Source organism: Rutilus rutilus, assembly GCF_951802725.1.
Source record: "Rutilus rutilus genome assembly, chromosome: 10".
Classification (NCBI taxonomy): Eukaryota; Metazoa; Chordata; class Actinopteri; order Cypriniformes; family Leuciscidae; genus Rutilus; species Rutilus rutilus.
In genome coordinates, this window is record NC_140215.1 from 5293138 (window position 1) to 5314342 (window position 21205).

The window sequence follows — 21205 nt, forward strand, 5'->3', positions numbered from 1 at the left end:
GTGCAGGTTATGAAGACGAGCGAAGACAGGGGTCTTGACAGATATGATGACGATCTCAGGTGAGTGTTTGGGTAAGTCTGTTTCTCATAGTAACATCGACGAGACCAGACCCCGAGTGAAGGGAGAACGGGGAATATAAAGGGGTGTGCTGATGAGGGAGTGCAGGTGCAGCGAGTCAGTACTCAAGTGATCTATGATGATCTGCAGCAGGTGTGGTGATGGCTGACTGTGTGCAGGTGGGGACCAGGAGGGATGCTGGGAAGTGTAGTGCTGACAGGTTACAGAGTTGGTGACTGTGACAGCTGTCTCCAGCCACCTGTGACTCTCTGTGGGAGAATGTGTGTATATTAGCTGTGTAAATTCCTACAGCAATATTGTCCAGTCTGTCTGACAATAATAACCAACTAGAAAGTAAATTCTTGTTTCTGTAACTTTCTTACAACACCTTGTAGCCACAACTGTGTCATGTTGTCACAAATGCTTGTTTTATTTCTTTTTCTGGTTCAAACTCTTCCCTCATCCTAAAATAACAAAATTATCAAATAATTAGAGAATTGATGTACACTGCAAAAATTTTTTATAAATAAAACAAATATTGTTGGAGTACATTTTACTAAAAAATGCTATTTCAGTCTTTCTACTTCAAAATGTAATGTGTAATTCAATGCGTTACTTGCTGTTTCTTTGTAATTAATTGTGAAATTTAACAGCAAATTCTGAGACAAAATTATTTACACCAAGTTTTTTTTTACCCAGTGTATACTGAGTTTAAAAAAAAATTATTTCTTAAAAAAAAAAAAAAAAAAAAAACCCAACCCAGACAGCAACATGGTGTCGGCCCAGATATGACCCACAAAACAGAATGTGTACAGATGACACCACTACACAATGAGACAAAGTGAGAGAAGCAAAGACAAACAAAGTTTTTTGTAGAAACTCTGAAATGAACTGAAATTCGTTCTCATACTGATTCTCAACTAATGGATTGAAAAATGAGTCACAGTTCTTTTCTGAATCTTTACTTTTCTAATAACGGTTGAGAATTTACTGAAATACTGACTATAAAGTGGCAGCTAATGTTATGAGACTGTCCTAAATACAGCAAATATCCCAAACTACATAGTATTCCACACAAATCAATTTTGTAAAAAAAAAAAAAAAAAAAAAGTCACAGCACCCTCTAGTGTCAAACTTAGAACAACAACACACTGCTGTGACTGTAGATGGTTTGCTTTGCCGCTGTCAATCAGAGAATTGTGGGTAAGATGAAGCAACTCACAGTGACTATTGGTTTATTCTTGCCTATTTATTGGGAAGATCTTATTAAAGCCAAAATGATATTTAGCGGCACAGTCATTGACAACCATATAAACATTGACCAGCTTGCTGATGGATTTTCAGTCAAATACAGGCTATTTTCACTGTGTATAAAACACACAAAAGGCCTACTTCAAATGATTATTCATATATGTAAATAATATGCACTACTAACTGATCGCTGCTGTCACTGTGACTGATATTGTGTATTAGTTTTCTCCACAACAGCTACATCGCCATGTCTGAAGTTTATGACCCATCCATCTCGGGAATCAAAATGATCTCTGTTTCCCAGTGGTCAATACAACTTGAGAGGGCATTCATGTCCAATTTTTAACTAGGATACTGGTATTTATGATCATTCTGATAGCAGTGAATATTTTCACAAAAGAATCTTTGATAACCATCCTTACTATCTACAGAACGCAGCATGTTTACTGTATGCAGCGTACAAATGCTCTGTATATGCACTGGTTGACCTACGACACAAGTGTAAAACTAGAACCAATGTGAATATTGTACAGAGGTGAAAAGAGTCCCTGAAAACCATACTTGAGTAAATAATACAGATACCTTACAGCGAAAACGACTCCTTTACAAGTTACACAAGTCACCAATTCCAATACCACTTGAGTAAAAGTCTTAGAGTATCTGATTTTAACATTGCTTAAGTAATAGATTTGTGAGAACAGCAATCAATCACATGTTTATTTCCTGTATCCATTGTGGTACTTTCTGGAGTTGTTGTACCTGTGGTCGTACTTTCTGTTGTTGTGGTACTTTTCTACCAAGACTTCTTAAATTCTCCGGCAGTTAATTGAAAGATCAGATGGGTTCACTCTTCCTGAAATTACATTTAGGAACTTCACTTATATAACAATAAACAATAATATATTGGTACCATATTTTACTCTTTGACCAACAGAGGGCAGACTTTGACCATATTTAAATTTAAAGTGACTTTCAGAAAGAACCACTGACTCTTACAAGTGACTCGACATTTTAACAATAATAAAAATGATGTCAATATAAAGAGCTTCCCAAATAAGCTAGCAAGGTTCACATCATTGAGATTTAGAGGCGGTCTAATTGAATTTTTTAAATTACATGGACAAAATTACATGGACAGACGAATTATTTACATATGAAGCGATCTGAATGTAAAGCTGAATCAATGGGACTCACGTGAAGCGCTGACTTGGTGGAGCATGTGAGAAGCACTGGTTCAATGAAGCCCACGTGAAGCACTTGTACCTCCTCCGCTAAGCCCACTGAAAACGACGAACCGCTCATGGAAAGAGCCCACTCGATATACTGAATCAGAGTCCCGTTAGGCTCAGGCATCGACGAGTAGAGGGGCTCGGACAGTCCTCCACGGAAAAACAGCATCAAACAGACCTCATCCAAAGGAGTCTGATAAGCCAGTTCCAGAAAGTCTGTCACGTAGTCCTCGATGAGTCGATTCCCCTGACGGAGACACATGATCTCTGCTACAGGATGCATAACGGGGTCCTGGGAACTACCTGCTAGATCCTTTGTAGTGGTCAGTTATTCTGTCATGATTCTCATAGAAGCAGAAACGGTAGTCGGATCTAAATGCAGCAGTAGACTTTGATAAACTCAGAACGGGAAACAGGTACATGCACACAGAACCTACATACAATAACTGACCAGGAACAAGAGAGCACACAGGGTTTAAATACACAGAGGGGATCAGGGAACGAGACACAGCTGGGGCAAATGAGAACAACGAGAGGGACCATACAAACTAACAAGACAACACACCTGAAACAAGGGAACTAATGATTAAGCAAGCTAGGGATAATTGAACACAATAAGCACCGGCAGAATCAAGGAGACTGAATGAAATAAAACAAAGTCCAAACACAAACAAAAACATGACAAAAACAGAACCTGGTTGTCACAGAACCCTTTTGGCACAAAGGTTCTTTAGGCTATTATATATTACATTATTCTGCAACATTTTGTAGTTGTAATTAAATTATTGTTTATTAAACTGTTGTAACTTAATATCACATTTTAATCATGCTGATTTTTGGAGAAAAACTGAAATGGCACTCTTCGTGTGATATTGATTAATTACATAAAATGATATAAATATATATATTTTCTAACCCCCATATCTTGAATTTTGTGATCATTCACATGCATTCATAAATGCATTTGAATACACTGAATAATGCAGTGAAAGAACGCACTCAAAATGCACACGCGCACTAGTGTAACTAGACTTAAAGTAACTTTACATTAGCCTAGATGCGTGCACTCTGTAGGCACGATTTGTTTAGTTTTTGAAATATACTTGATAATGTTAAAGCGCACATCGTAAAAAAAAAACAAAAAAACGATATTATCGCAGATGATTTAGCTATATCGCACACCCCTATATTGACCTTATCGTCATCGTCATCATCATCATCATCATCATTATCATCATAACAAGAAATTACTCAGTACAAAAACAAACATAAGGGCTCATTCTAAGCCATGTATAGCTGAATAGGCTTTCGTCTTGTCTTACTTAGCCTTGTTTGCTGCTCTTTCATTTCATTCTTTGTCATAAATGTGGAATTATTGTACCGGAACTAAACAATTTTGCATTATGGATTGAAATTTTGTATCTGTTGAATAGCAAACATAAACAAAAAGAAGTAATAAACTCATTATTTTCATTAATTTTACAAAGTAAACAATTTGTTTGCATTTGCGCGAGCATATTCACGCAGCGCTGTCTCGCGAGCGCAGTGCATGTTTTTGAATTCCAACGGTCGAGAAGAGACTGATCCCCGTCTGCTGATTTAAATTGATGGTCTGACGGAAATATTGTTGTGGTAAGTCAGATAAATACATCGATTTTTTAAGTAATTTACTTGTTATAAGCTTTAAACCCATTAGTAATGAATTTGTCAATGTTTCTACAGCGGATTTACACTAAAACACGAAAGAGCCTGAACCGCGACAGTGTCACAAGTTGCCTTACGTTTCATCGGTAAGTTTTGTTGTAACGTTACTTGTTGCAAACTGTTAAATTTTGTGTTTAGACAGTATAAGAGGCTTCAACCCCCATATTTTTCGTCTCAGCCCCCCTAAAACTATAATCAGCTATCTGAACGATCAGGCCAGTGCTGCTTCTTCAGTAAAGTTTATCATTCTCTCTTGTTTACTGATAGTGGTTAAATGTACTCGCATTTCGGCTCAGAATGCTTTTATGATGCTAGATAACGTTAATTGTAAACAGCCTAGTGTGAACACTATTGTGATTCACTTCAACCTTTTCAAACTTTATGAATTATTATTTTATGTTCAAGTCAAGTGGTGTCTAAGGAACTGGAAGCAGGCCAGGGTATGGCTGTTTCTAAAGCACACACAGCTTAAAGCAAGCGTGCCGCACAAGCCCTCAAAAGTGAAGCCAAAACGTCTCGATCGCCCCCCGGTGACTGGTCCTAGTATAGGTTATAAGTCCCGCCTCCCCGTGTTATTCAACGGGACGTGAGACCAACTAAACAATTAAATTACACTTCAAATATCTTTTTTCCAAAGGTGGTTTATTTCATTTGCTGTCATTTTTATCACGCTGATGTAAGTTCAAGTGTCCGTTTCAAAAATAAGTTGGCTTTTAGGTAGTTACGTGATGCGGTGGTGTAACGTCATGATTGACAGCTGTGATTGACAGGTTCTCTGAGCGAAGTAGTCACTGAAGCACCAACGGACATTTTTTCGGGATCTTCGGAGGACTGAGGAGATTGTATTTACTATATTTTAACAAGCCTCTTGTCTAACTGCAATCAATTTGTAAAAAAGTGTGCAGAATCCACTCTCCCTGAGTGCATTCTGCGAGAGTGAGGGCGGAGCGTTGATTTCGTGGCTTTACTTCCTGCTCACGACTGCGCAGGTCTGGTCCCGAGATCGCTACTGCGCAGACTCAAGTTCCAATATGTCAGCGCCATATCGGGACTCTGGCAGCTTCAGTTCTCATCAATGGAAGAGAGCGAAGCAGGGGGGCAGCGTTTCATATTATGTTGAAGCTTCCCCGGGCGCCGCCATTGGCTATCAGACCATCACCTGTTGTTAGCATCCCATTGACTCCCATTCATTTTGGCGTCACTTTGACAGCGAATAACTTTACATCTGAGGCGTTTAAAGACTCCATTTGTCCATTATTTATTTCTAAAGAAACACGAAAATGTATAAAAGGCTCCATTACCTTGTATCTTACGTAATGGCCCCGTAGAAGCAGTTTTTGTAAAAATAGGCTAACGATTGCGTCATACCAACGCGACTCTCTGTCGCACAGTAGAGAGATTACCGTATGGACAGGAGGAGAAGCTCGCTCGCAATCGGGGGGACGTGGAGGCAAAATGGCAAAGTAATTAATCAGAATACTTAGCAAAAGTTTCTCCTGCTCCAGCTCATGGACACCTCCTACTCACACTCTCCGTCTCTGCAAGTTTCGGAAGGGAATGATTCAGATTTCGCTTGGCACAGCTACTAGAAGACAGACGGGTTGCTCACGTCACATCTACGTCGTCAAGCTCAGTGTGAGTCTGCGCAGTACGCTCGACCATCAGGAAGTTTGTGCTTCTAATTGACTTCACTTACCTCCGTTGAATCCAATGGGGTCGCTGTGTCCAGTTTATATACTGTCTATGGAGCGAAGGGGCGTCGTCCATCTTTTTTTACAGTCTATGGCTTAAAGGGATAGGCCCAGTGTTGCCAGATCTCGCGAGACAAATAAGCAACCAGGCCAGTAAAAACAAGCCCAAAACAAGCGACCCCCCCCCCCCCCCCCCCCGCATAGACATATTATTAATTAATAATAAATCGTTTATTAATAATAAATAAACTGTGACGTAGGGACTGATTTTAAACTGTTAATTGCTACAGATTGTCAATTTACATCCATGTGGACAGATTTGTTAACGTTAACTGTGCGCAGTTTTGCAAAACTGTAGCCTACACATGGTAACGTTACAGTTTATTTTTATTTATTTTTGTTTATTTATTATGTTTCTGTGAACATACATTATTTATCTGTTCATTTATTATGTTCTGTGAACATACACAGAGCAATAATGCGGTGCATTTTGATGTTTTTGTCACAAGTTGAGCAAATTAATTCCCAAAGGTGATCGGCTGATTTAATGTATGTGTGACAAGCTACATCTACCTTTAGCACAGCTCTCGATCTGTCTTGACTCGTTGTGTTTGGAGACCGTAATAAATCCAATGTCCGGAAGCCTCATTGAGGAGAACGGTGCTGCATTTTTAGCGCAATTTTCCACCGGACAAATTGCGATTGTTAACTCATGATTTCTGTTCTGTCTGTGCGCACCAATCTTGCACTTCTATCTACTCCTCAACCAGACCACCTAGAGACTTCGGGTTTTCGGCATTATGTTAAGGAAGGTCTAATCTCGGGAACGCACAAAAAAAATCCAGGAAAAGATTTACTATCTCTTAGTGTTGTGATCCCATGAGGTGAGAAAATTGCGCTAAAACACTCACTGAGTTGTTATTAAGTTACTTGTTTTAAATTATTTTCGAGGTCCGCTACATACTCTGCACAGTGCTTTTGAGTCATCCCCCACGACAGGTTGAATCCATACTTTTACTCCTTTTTCTTTCTTCCGACTCGCCGGTATTTTCATTTAAACGTCACTGACGTTTTCCTAACCATAAAAAAACAGACTGCCTCTGATTGGCTAACGTTAGTACTCGTTGACATCTGAGTCAACCCTGCTTTCTCCTGTGTGTATGGGAAAGGGGAGGGACAGAGGGAACAGGCAAGACAAACTACGTTTAACATATAGGCAATATCTGTTTGACAACTTTTTATGGAGCTGGGAACAAGCCCAAAATAAGCAACTACACTTTAGAAACAAGCCCAAAAAAACGCAACCCGCGACTACCAATATTTGTAAGCGACTTTACAGAAAAACAAGCCCAAAGTCGCTTATAATAAGCGGACTTGGCAACACTGGATAGGCCTAGTTCACTTTAAAATGAAAATTACTCACCCTCAAGTTGTTTCAAACCTGTATGAATTTCTTTCTTCTGCTGAACACAAGGTAAGATATTTTGAAGAATGTCAGTAACCAAACAGTTAACTGGAACCATTGACTTCCATAGTAGAAAAAAAAAAAAATACTATGGAAGTCAATGGTTCCAGTTAACTGTCATGTTTGGTTACTGACATTCTTAAAAATATCTTCCCTTGTGTTCAGCAGAAGAAAGAAATATTATATAGAAAAGTCATGTAAATTTTGGGCAAAATGGGGTTGACTAAATGATCATTTTTGATGGAATTTTATTATAAGTTATTTTATATAAGTTATTTCACAAATAATTTATATGTTTTTCCAACTTGCAGGAATCAGTAAAGCCAACTCCGACTGTAGTTTTTCATGAAGCTTCAAACCCCCTCCATGCAAAAAGAGCCAGCATTAGTATGGAGGGTGTCAACATTGTAAGCGCAGAAATGGATGTGATGGAGGCAATGGAGTGCCTCTTTGCTACTTATTTCGTATTCAGTGTGGAATACCCCAAGCACATCACTCACACGATGAATTTGGTTGAGCACTACCTGTTTAAACTCTCCAGCAGCCAAAAAAAAACTGTCTGTCCCAGTGCTCAAAATGTATAATCAATTATCATAATACTTTGATATGTCATGAATAGTGCTAATGTAAATTTGTAAATATGAGGCGATTGATGTTATTCTGAAATGCTGATCTGAATTTGAGTCTGTTATTACAATTCTTTATGAGTGATATTAATGTAAATTTGTAGATTTGAAGTACTTGATGTTCTGAAATGCTGATCTGAATTTTAATGTATTCACATTCTTTATGAGTGATATTAATATGAATTTGTAGATTTGAAGTACTTCTATATCAGTATATTTCCATTGTGAGTTATATTAATATGGATTTGTAGTTTTGAGGGACTTGATGTTGTTCTAACACTGATGGGAATTTAGATGAATCTGTATATTTTCATTATTTATTAGTGATAGATTAATGTAATTTTGTACATTTTATGGACTTATTATGGACTTATATAAATAAATTACTAGTTCTATGCACTTTGGGTGTGCTTTTTTTCAGTATTCATGGGTGACTTTTTTTATGTGAATTACATTTTTACATTTTAGGGTCTTGATGTTTGTCAATAATATGAAATATTTAATCCGGAAAGGACAAAACAAATGATAATGAATGAACCCCTAAAAGGTTCCATATAGAACCTTTTTCCTGGTTACAAAGAACCCTAAAGGGTTCTTTTGATTGAACCCTTAAAAAGGGTTCTATATAGAACCTTTTAGGGGCTCCAATCTAAAAAAAATAAATAAAACAGAAATATGACACTGCTGATTCAGCTGCGTTCTGTTTAAAAAGTGATGGCACAAGGGATCGGTGCAACACTGAAAATGTGTCTATAATTCGTTTTGTGTGCAATGGTGTGCCAGAGGAACATCTCATTGGTTTGTTAGAACTCCAGCAGCTTGATGCAGATTACATCACTACTGTGCATACAGTGCTGATAATAATGAGCCAGTGTTATGATGGAGCATCAGTGATGAGTGGGGTGCAAGCTGTTGTTCAGGCTTTATTACAACAAATGTTGGGCAGGAATATCCCCTACATCCACTGCTATAACCACCAGCTTCACCTCACTGTCATACATGCAATTCAAAGTGAACCTTGTGCCAAAAGATTCTTTGACTTGTCAGGCTCCCTGCACTTTTTTTTCAGGCATCATTTTGTCTCTCAGAGATACAGTTGCCCGTATCTCAAGAGACTGTTGGAAATCCGTTGGACAACTCATTATGAAGTCACAAAATGTGTTGTGGATAATGAGGAAGTCATTCTTAACATTCATTTTAAGGTTTCCAATGATGACAATGCATCAGTTGACCTTGTAAAAGAAGCCTCCGGGCTTCTCTCTCAGCTGAAGCGACGCCTTTTTTTTTTTATTGGCAATTTTCTGATATATCTTCTTGCCATTTTAAAACCAGCAAATGCCATCCTACAGTCTCAGCATGTTGATTTGTGCAGTGCATCTGAAGTTGTGCAGGGATGTCTTGGAGCACTGAAAAATCTCAGCAGAATTTCAGCTGTACTTCGCTGACATGTCTACTGTTGAGCCCTCACCTAAACGTCTAAGGACTGTTAATCCCTCCTATGGTGACTCTGTCTTTTTTTCACCTTTAGGGCAAGAAGGGCAGTCAGGTTCTGAATGTGCCACTGAAGCTCTAAGACGACAGATCTGCAGAAAAATAAAGAGAGCTTTGGTGATAACTAAGCATATATTAATTACTACAATACTAATGACTACTTGCTCGCTAGAAATGATATCAGAAGTGGCAAACGTTGGCCAAAAATTTACATTTACACACAAACTGTCCAACTTTCAGATGCCATCTTTATTTTTCTAGCTCAACTGTCACTAAATGGAATGCGATTGTGAGATATTAAAGGCAGCAAAGGATATATCTATAATGCCTTCAAAAATCAGGACGGGTCACGGTAGGAAGGCCTCAAGACACGTCCGAATCCAATGTCAGCTTCACTTCCAGTCTCTATGAGATACCTTCATCTGATCGATTTTTGAAGGCAGCATTTTTAAGTTTTCGGACACAGCCCTTATTCAGAGCAGCACCATGACAGGTATGAAAGTGAGGCTGTGAGTCTGAACTTAAACAGGTGAAGCTGCCAGGATTCTGAGCAGAACCAGAAAAAATTACATTACATTGGCTCCCAGTTACATTTAGGATTGATTTTAAAGTATTAATACTGGTATATAAATCATTCAATGGCCTAGGACCTCAATACATTGCAGATATGCTCACTGAATATAAACCCAACAGATCACTCAGATCATTTGGATCACATCAGCTAGAAATACCAAGGGTTCACTCAAAGCAAGTTAAGTCATTTTAGCTATACCAGCTGCAGCTGGAACCAGCTTCCAGAAGAGGTCAGATGTGCTCCTACAGTCACATTCAAATCCAGACTCAAAACACATCTGCTTAGCTACAGGTGTATTTACTGAATGATACAGTGGCACTCGCGTACAACTGATTACACTGTATTTTATTTTTGCATCCTCCTTTTGATTCTAAACTGAAGTCAAATGGTACTGAGAATTGGGTAAGAGAGATGAAACCATGCTGATGACGTGGGTCTGTGGTGGAGTAGTGAGTTTGACGAGTAATTACACTCAATGTTCTGTGGGGTGCGGACTGGATCGATTCCATTCCTAGAGCTTCCGAACAGATCTTTGGGGTGCGGACTGATGGGGCAGTGAACCTGAGGTTACCCCGTGAGTCAGTCCTACTGTCATGATTCTGCCTTCTTGTCTCTGATTTTCCCTGGTCTTGAGGCAGGATCATGACAGGCCCATGTTTTATGTGCAAGCACATGGCCATTTGTTTGGGCCATGTGCTTGTGTTGTCTCGTCACCCAGCCCCGCCCCCTTATCCTCGTTTTGTCATTATTGCTTCACCTTTGTCACCTGTTGTGTATAATTAGTTCCCTATTTAATCCCCTCTTGTCTGCTGTCTTGTGCCGGTTCATTGTTAATCAATGTTAAACCTACTGTGAGTACCTGTGGAAAGTCTTGTCTTGAAAGAAGCGTTTTTGTTCCTGTCTCAAGCCTTGTTTATACTTTCGCCTGGCTCTGCAGCGCGAGTCTCCGCAGACTGCGCGCGCACCTCCCCAAACGGACGAGGCGTTTATACTCGACGCGCTCGCCGTTGTAGTATTCTTTGAAACGACAGGGGGCGACTCAAGTAATTGTCCTCTAAACCTTCAGGAATCAGCAGTGAGAAGAAGAAAGCTATATACACGTGACAGTGTTTATTTTAGTACACCGCCACCAACACCACAAAAATAATCGTGTAAAACCCAGTAAACCCTGAGATTATTACTCGTGACAATAAAACAAAATATATGGATATGAGAATGTGTATAAAACATAACTAAATTAACTATCTCTTACATATTTTCTAATTTCACTAAACATTTCATTAAGTTTCGTGAACATTTTTATTAAACATGGACCTTTATGTTCATTAAAAATACTTTGTATGCTATTGTATGCTCATTTTTTTAAATGTAAGCAACTCATTTAGACGTGCAAACTGGGTGCCGGTGTGGTGAGAAGTTCGAGCTCGGCCAGATTCGGCTCGAAGTCGTTCATCTTCGGATGCGGCGCCGCGCGCGTTGTTACAAAAAAATGTCGCGCACACCGCCAGGCGAAATTGGGTCTTGCGAACCCAACGCGCACGACCGCCCACACCGCATTGACGTCATTTTTGCCGCGCGCACCTTCGCGCTGGTGCGGACGCGTCGAGTATAAACCAGGCTTTAGCTGTTAGTTAATTGTTTAGTTATCTGTCCGAGTCTTAGTCTAGTCTTGTTAGTCTTATACAGTCATTCCTGTCTTGTTTTGCCCCCTCGTGGGTTTTGTTTTCCCTTTTTGTATATAATAAACCTTGTGTGTCCTGCAAACTGTCTGCTATTGGGTTCTTCCTTCAACCTCATAACACCTACAGCTCCTCCTGTCTGATTTTAGGGAAAAATCGGGTCCATCGGAGACCTCCAATAGATTTCTTAGGTGTGCCAAGAGAACACCACAGACACAGTGAAATCTCAGAGTAAAACTGGGAGTTGTGAAAAATATGATACACTGGTGTTTTGCCAGATGAGAAGTTTATTTATGTGTTGTCTTTTTTACTCTTTCATTTAATTTTATAATTGTATCATTTATCTCTTTTAATTCCTTTTATAACTGTTTTAATTTTCCTTGCTTTTTAATTCCTTTCTGTGTAAAGCATTTTGAATTGCCACAGTGTATGAAATGTGCTATATAAATAAACTTGCCTTGCCTTGAACTTAAGGAGGTGAACGTGAATCAGGCAATGGTGTATTATGTTGGTTGTTGTACATCATACCATTTGGAAATTAAATATTCGCTGAGTGGCGCGTTATGCTCTATCACGTTTGCAATAACTATACCGTAAATGTAATCGATAGTGTTACCAAAAGCAAATATGAGAATTTTATTATGACTCATGTTTCACGCGATTCTTACACGAGTGTTCTGTATCACAAATGCAATTATGGTGCTTTCACGCCATGTCATAATTACAGTAATTACAAGATTTCAACTTGTAAAAAGCGTTCATGTCCTCATAGAGCTCGAAATTACATTTAGTAAGCTGAACATTTTCCAAGAGCTCTTGTAGCCTACCACATGACCGCTGTATAACACCCACAGATTAATTTAAGTCGCTTTTCCACTGCATGGTAAGGCTCTGCTTGCTTTATTTTGGCTCGGTTTGCTCATAGCCGTTGAAACATATCATATTCAACGGCTCTGGGTTTTCTTTTCCACTGCAGTTTAGTAGTACTGCTTCAAAGTGGGTGGGATTATAGACTGATTGTTGTAGTTGTGCCAAATCCAATGACGCTGTTAGTGACGCTTCTCTCTGCGGTGATCTGCAGGAGGGGTGGGCGGATCCTCATATAAAAATATCGATCCAAATGTGTATGTGGGGTTCCATTGTGTACAGTACCTAGTACCTGGTACCACCCGGTTGAGGTTCAAACAAGCCGTACTGACATTCAAATGGCGTATAAACACTGCAGATTAGGGGTGGGCGATACTGCAAAATTCAGTAAATATTCAGCAAATACAGGGCCAGTATCGCCGATATCGATACCGATACCAATACTTTTTAATTTTAAAAGCATGCACTTGAACTTGCATGCGCTATAGTGTTGCCACAGAAATGCATAATTCTCAATTCGAGGACTTGAAGATTTTTTGAGTAGAATGTTACATGTCGCCATCTCGAAATTACAGCAATTACGACATGGTGTGAATGCAGCACAATCTATGAGCTACCAAGCAGGTTTACTACATCAGAAAAAGCCATACATATGGAGCTGGTTATGTGATGCAAATATCATAATCAACAGAGATTCAAAGTCACTTTAAGAGTCTGTGGTTTGGGTTGAATTGATTGCAGAAGTTTAATGCCTAATGCACAAACCTGAAGGTTTGAGAAACATCAACATGGTAAGAATCAAATGTTTGGGCAATATCACTCATTTTTATATTATTGCTATTTTCCCTACATTTAAGAAAAGTAAAATCGAAGCTTACTTAGCCTATATTTAAACGTCTGGATATGATTGCATCTGCCTCTGCTCTTAAATTACATTTGTCTAACTAATTTCAAGGATTTAAGCATAAGCCTTAAGGCCAAAAGGTCTTGAGGATTATGAGAAACAAATTCAATCAGACTTTTGACTAGTACTGTATCTCTTCTAAAGGATAATATTTGAGATAATTAATGTATGTCATACAGTTTATATCTGTTATGATATATTTATGACAAAATCAGTGTTGCTTTGTGGTTTATAACAGGTGTAAAAGACAAATGATGCCATCATGTTGTTTAGAGCTCGCGTCTTGCAGGAATTCTGCTGTAATCAGGTTTTATAGTTGTTCTAATGGTGAACAGGTAATTTCAGCAACATAATCACTGTTAGCTTGACATTATGTATCAATAAACAGCATATTTAAAGTCACTTGTGCAAAAGTGAGCTTTTAAAAACCACACATTTCAAATCCATGCATAATAACCATCCCAAATGTGTTCAGCGAAGATCAGGTCTGAAATGTTTACAGGCCAGTCCAATAAATCACTTCTATCTACATTTGTTCACTTGTGATTTTCATGCATGATTTTTCTGCATCTGTTTGTAGTGAGAGAAACTTAAATAAGCAAATTAGAAGGTGAAGTCTTCATCATTTTGACAAGCCATTCTTTCAGCCGTTTGCACCGTAAGACAATGTAGAATTAAAGAAGCTGTCAAAACCATTCACATACATAAAATAACACACACAATCACTGGATTTTTAACCTTATTCACAGTTTTATTTTTTTTTTTTTTTGGTACAATATTTCAGAATATTACTTTTTAGGCTCTATTTTTGATCAAACAAATGCAGCCTTGGTGAACATAAGAATATAAGAAAGAAGAACATAAGATGAAGAAAAAAATCAACCCCAAACCAGAAACATTTAAATAATAGTGTATGCTATTTTGCAATCAATTTAATTTTAATCTTAAAGCTTTAAGTCTGAAACAAGAAACTAGTACTAAAGGTCATCAGGATACTCTTAATTACTCTGGTCATTTGCATGAGCCTCAGCTGGATGTTTTCTTGAACAAGGGTTGAACAGCTTGTAGGGAGTTCAATTTTGCAGAAATTCACTGAGGTAACAGTAAGTGATTTCCTACAGAAAAAAAATGAACAAAAAGCTATTTAGAAAAAAGTCCAACATTCACGGATCTTGTGAATATATACAGTATATACGTGTTCATATCCTGTTATATTCAAATAATGAAAATAATAACTTAAGTTCTTATCGTATAAAGGTTTAGAATTTGTAATACCCTGTCTCCAAACACGCAGGGGCAGGGGGGGTTTTCATCAGGATTTGCAGGGTCACAATTTTGTTTAAGCCGGTATTTAGGTTGTGCTTTCTCTATCAGGTCGTAGAATGTTGTTGTAGTAAAGTCAACCTTTGAATATAAAAACAAATACACACATTTGTCATGTTTACTTTGTGGCTGTAATGAGATCAGAATGTTAACCTTCAAATGCAATTTGCAGTTTAAAGTGACAGAAAACACATACCGTGTTAAGGACCATTTTCAACCAAGTACTTGAGAATTTATTAGAGAGGAAGACGCCCCTCGGTACATCGTAATCAGTGGGAGTGGTTTCGACATATTTGTGACATGAAGTCAACGCAAAGACTGGGTGACAGAAAATGGATTATGGTTATACACTCACCTTTCAAATAAAAACTAGTGTGACTCTGGTTACAAATGAGGCAGGACCATTAGTTGTGGTTTTCATATAGCATCTTACCGTTTATATTCGTGGGAAGTCCTTCGAACATCCTTTCAGAGTAACTGCTGTCCATGAATATCACCATCTGCAGCACATACACATGATGAGGAAATAGTGAGATATTTAAAAATACAGCCGACTCATTCCCTTTACTTAAGCGTTACTGTTGTTGTTGCCCCTTTCAAAAGCTTGCAGTATCAGTTGTGAAAGTAGTAGGCCTACTAATGTGACTGTAGGGTAAGATGGACCTGCTAGAAATAGAAGAGTAGGAAAAAGAATCTCAAAGGTCTGAATTTATGATTGGGATTTGTTAAGTAAGGAAGATGGAAGAGGGTAAAATTTGGCAGCAAATGATTTTTATTATTAATTTGTTTAAAACGATATTGTAACATTTGAATAAACTGATATGACAATGTAAAATAACTGTTTTCTATTTTCATATATTTTAAGATGTAATTTATTTCTGTGATCAAAGCTGAATTTTCAGCATCATTACTCCAGTCTTCAGTGTCACATGATCTTTCAGAAATCATTCTAATATGATGATTAGATGCTCAAAAAACATTCATTATTATTATTATCAATATTGAAAACAGTTGTGTAAATTTTTTTTTTTGGGATTCTTTGATGAATAACATAAATTTTGATTTCACAGGAATAAATTACACTTTACTATATATTCACATAGAAAACAGCTTTTTTAAATTGTAATAATATTTCACAATATTACTGTTTTTATTTTACCAATTACTTACCAATCAAAAACATTTGAACTGTATATATATATACTATAATAAAATTATGTTTATAATACATAAAAATCATGTGAACATTACTGAATACATACCTTTGAAAATTTGCTGTTATCATGCATGTACTGGAGCGTTCCAATGAATTCTTTAGGATCAAGCTGTCATAAAACATACTGAATTAATGGTCTAGAAGTCAGCAGGTTTTCAGGTTAAACACAACAGTTCCTATGTCCTTATCCGTGTATTTACATGCAAAATCTTGAATTAATCGTTTTATTCCCTGAAACTACCATTCCTTCTGCGTAAATAAAGTCATTTTTGAGATGATCACTTATAAACAACCATTAAAAGCAAATAAATAAATAATAATACATTGAAAAAATGTAATAAAATTGTTGTACGTTTTGTCAATTGTGTATCCATAGATACACTTAAATGCGTATTAAAATTAGTATTATTATTATATTTTTTCATGTTTAGATAAAAGATTCCTTAACATTTATTGTTTTTCTTCGAAATTTTGTGGGCAGAATGAGTTTTGCATGAGGATGAAAATGTTCCCCATAGATTTTGGATCGACAGAAAACCTGGTTTAAAAGTGAATTATTTGAGATCTGTGAGCTTCATACATGATTACACTCTTCAGAGTAGAGAACTGGCATTTTTATATCATAAAATTTTGGCTCATCATTATAAATATACCGTATAGCCTAGATCATGTCCATTCTGATAATCTCTTGAATCTTTTTATACTTACTGGTCTCTCAAGAAACTGAAATGGGAACTGTTCTTGTTCCACACCGCACATGTAGACGTATATGTTGTCATTGGGTCCACTGCATTAAATGAAAATAATAATGGTACTTCATTTTAGTGCAAATTCACATTAGCAGCAAGCAGCAATTACAGGGCCAATCACTGAAGCGGCAGATCTGTTACAGTTATTTCATTGTACAGAGCATCCCTGGTGATAATTGCCTATTTAGTACTGGCCATCTGTCTTAGTACTGGGGTGCTTTTCCCTGACTCTGGCCTAGGAAACTGGGAAAGGCTCCAACCAAGTGTCGAGGTGTCCATGAGCAAGACACCTAACCCCAGCTGCTCCCGACGAGCTGGATGGTGCCTCGCATGGCTGACACCGCCGTCGGTGTATGAATGAGTGAGTGAATGGGTGAATGTGAGGCTATGTAAAGTGCTTTGGTGGCCATAGGTCTGTGAAAGCGCTATATAAATGCAGTCCATTTTTTACCATTTACCATTTAAGGTCGTATAATGAATAGAGAGAGAGATCTGGAAGTAGGCCTATTTGATTTCAGATTCAAAGCTACATCTCCAAGCACCTGTGCTGCTTCCTCACATTCAGTGATTGGCCCTTAATTAACTGCACAAAAGTGAAGGTATTAATAATATTAATGATTAAGAACATGACATATTGATATCATTGAAAGTTTCTTCTTTACAGACAAACAAACAAACCTTTCTATGACTTTTTTGCCTGTGTTCGTATCCCCTCTAAGAGCAGCCAGGAAGTTCTCTGGGGTCACATCCTATAAGATCATAATTGTCATAATTAATCATTATTGTTTAAAGTTATAATTGTGCACAGATATGGAATAAAAACATTAAAACGAAACTAAACATGTTACCATGTCAAAACAAAACAAATATTACCTCTCCAGCGTAGTCCTTTGGAACTCCAGAGTACACGTTTGAATCATCAACTACACTGATAATGTCTCCATTACATGGGTTGCTGCAGGCAGTGAAGAAAAGGAAAGTGTTAAATGTGGTCAGCTCCAACAATCTTATCCACACTTTTCTGTGATGACGTGTTTCTAGAATTTTTAAATCTTTCAAAGATTTCTAGCAAATGCTGTTATGAGGGTGTTTCATGTTTGTAATGCATATCTGAGGAAATGACGGTCGATTTGACATCTTTCTTTCTTGTCTTCCGTAATCAATCTCTCTATTTTCTTCCTCTTTTGGAAAGTCATGCAGATGCCATTTTTTTTATCTTTTCCCCCTTTTGCTATTGTGGCGAATGCAGAAAATCATTGTCTTTCAGTCGTCCCTCTGTTACAACCCTGTTTTGCTTTTAACAAACCCCAGAAATGCGTCTCGGTTACACTGTTGTTCCCGCACTACTAATTAGCAGTATGTTTAGCACAGAAGATTGAGATCAACTATGAAACACATGATACTCAAAAGCTTTGGAAAATTACTCACATTGGATTGCGAGCGATGTCATCATACATCATCACCACAATCTGCTCATCAGGAATCGGCTCATTAGGATGATTCTTAAGTATCTGATAATGAAGGCACACATTGGCCTGAAACGCAAATGACAAAGATGATTTCAGTTACTGTCATCATTTATAAACTGAGGCACATCACACCTTGGGGAATTTATAAGCAATGTCTTAAAAATGCTGAAAAAACAAACACAAACCTGGTGTTTGTAATTTGCCCAGTCCTTTGAGCCGGCGACAAGGAGAATCCAGTTTTTTCCAGACATTTCTTGAGTCTTTTCAAAGCAAAGTCTATTGGAATCAATAATAATACTAACAATTTAAAACTAAATGAACATTGATCTAATGCTTTTAATTGGCTAACATGCATTTTTTAATGGCTCATATGATGCGTTTTAAGAAACACAGAAAAGAACACATATATACGATATATCAAGAGTTCAGGTTTTAAAGTGTCGCTTTCTATTGATGAAGTGCTGAATCACTCGTCATGATGTTAAAAATACTGCTCAAAAATGTTTCTATTTTACCCAATTATCTACATAATTAAATTCAGTTGCTAAAAGTATTTAGTGATTTAGATTATGTATGTAGATGATTGGATCATATGCCATCATACCTGTGTTGAGTCTCAGGTGTCCTGTTGATCTCTGGTGGTTTTAGTCAGACAGCCTCTGTCTTTATATAGGCAGTTTATCCCTTTCATTTGAGACTCATGGGCGGAGAGTTTGTGCCGGTGGGAGTGTGTATTTCATATGTTGTAATAATTTTCATATTCACTTTAATTGATGGCAGTTGGTGACTTTGTGAATCATCTGAAACCGAGTTTTGAATTGGAATTAAGTTGATTTGGTTTTAAACTTTTGAGGTGGGACACTTGTTACAGTAACAGTTACATACAAGTAATCAAATTGGAAATATGAAGCTCATCCACATTTTTTTATTATTGAATTATTATTATTTATTGAATGTCATTTGCGCGAGTTGCTTCAGTAAAGATTTGTCAGAAAGGGGAAATACAATCAGCCACAAGTTGATTCCACAAAATCACAAGTTTTATAGTTATTTTACACTTTTGGTTTTTTTTTATAACTTTTAAAAAAAATCCTGTCCAGATGAAATATTTTCAAAATGTGCAAAAATTTGGTAATGTCTTAAATAATCCTTTATGATTTTTTTTTTTTTTTTTTACTTGCAAAATTGATAATATCAGAGAAAATGATAACCATGCAACCATCTACAGTATTGCTTCAGACATTGTGCAATAGACCCTGAGGAACATTTCATTCTTCATTCTTTTCATTCTTTTCTATAGGAGAGGAAGAATTGTCAAAGTTTGTTAAATCATCAAAATACACGTTTGTTAGACTCTATACCGACTAAGCTACTGAAAGAGATGCTTCCAGAAGTCATAAATTCACTCCTTAATATTATTAATTCATCATTGTCATTAGGATATGTCCCAAAAACTTTTCAAGCTAACGGTTAAGCCTCTCATTAAAAACAACACATTACTTTACCCTAGAAAATTTGTTAATTACAGACCGACCTCAAATCTCCATTTGAGATTTCCAGTCAGAATTTAGACTGTATCATAATCAGTTCAATGACATTAAAGGTACGTTTTGACATTGACTTTCTCATGAAACGGAAAAGAATAAGATATGAATGGTGTCACATGAAAGTGTCAGATGAAACTAAGATAAACTCTTGTCCCGCACAAATTCATGACGAATGAATCGCTTGTTTCAATCAGTTTTTTCGTCAAAATCTTATCTTGTTTCTTTGGTGATTTATTATGCACTTGACAGATATGTCAAAATAGAATGCATCCAAGATTGTGTGTGTGTGTGTGTGTGTGTGTGTGTGTGTGTACCTGGTAATCCCTACATTGTGAGGACCAAATGTCCCTACTGGGATAATAATACAAGGCATTTTTAACCTTGTGGGGACTTTTCTTTTGGTCCCCATTAGGAAAACAGCTTATAAATCATACTAAGTGAATTATTTTTTTATTTTTTTTGATAATGCAGAAGGTTTCATGTGATGGGGTGAACATAAGTTTAGGGGTAGGGCATAGTTTGTACAGTATAACAGTCATTTTGTCTATGGAATAGAGGATAACACATTATATAAGTACTTACAAATTATCATATTAGTGAGTTTTTCAATCATTGTAACTGTAATTAACAAAATAATTATTGTTTAATAATTAACAAAATAATTATTAAACAATAATTATTTTGTTAATTACAGTTGATTGAAGAATTATTGTTTTTATAAGCTCTTATGTAAAGTTAGATAATGTTTTTTATGCTTTAATTAACCATATAACTTAATAGAATCTAATGTTTACAGCTGAACTTATTTCCCCCATACTTTCCTTTTTTTTTTAATCCTACATTTAGGTAATAAAAGTAGAAGATTAATTAAATAATATTCCTTATAAGACATGTCATGGGGAAAGGACAAATAAAGCATTTCCATTTTTCAACAGTTGAAAGCTGGGCATGATGTAATCCTTAATCAGACCAAAAACAAAATAAGTTTCAACATGTAAACCACAAAATGTACAAAATATATAAATTTCACAATAAAATCTGTTTAGAAGAAAACAATTGCAATAGTAATATTTTTAAATGATTTCAAATAAATGACTTTTTTAATTAAATATTTATGAATTAAATATTTATAAATATTTAATTAAATATTTATTTCCACATTTAATTCCTCATCAGACAATCACAGTCTTTCTAAAAACCAATAATGGAATAATCCAATATATTAGTGCTGGAGACGATGGGCCCTATCACACACCCGGCGCAATGCGGCCCCAGACATGTGGTTTTTGCTGTTTCAGCCCGACGCAGTTATCATTTTCACGTCCTGCGCCACCTTGTTTAAAGGTGCCTTGTGTAATGTCCG

The 21205-nt window shown here is 36.9% G+C and overlaps 1 protein-coding gene across 1 annotated transcript; it reads right to left on the bottom strand.

The window, feature by feature from the left end:
* Nucleotides 1-14266: 14266 nt before the first annotated feature.
* On the bottom strand, nt 14267-18932 carry LOC311297897 (legumain-like). The gene is made up of 11 exons (XM_084420371.1): nt 18900-18932; nt 18481-18571; nt 18255-18361; nt 17700-17781; nt 17505-17575; nt 16786-16864; nt 16124-16186; nt 15295-15361; nt 15058-15179; nt 14814-14942; nt 14267-14653 (listed from the first exon to the last, which is right to left on the bottom strand). Exons 2-11 carry the CDS (start codon nt 18544-18546, stop codon nt 14612-14614), a joined length of 828 nt encoding a protein of 275 aa, XP_084276497.1. The 5' UTR covers nt 18547-18571; nt 18900-18932; the 3' UTR covers nt 14267-14611.
* Between the last annotated feature and the right edge of the window lie 2273 nt (nt 18933-21205).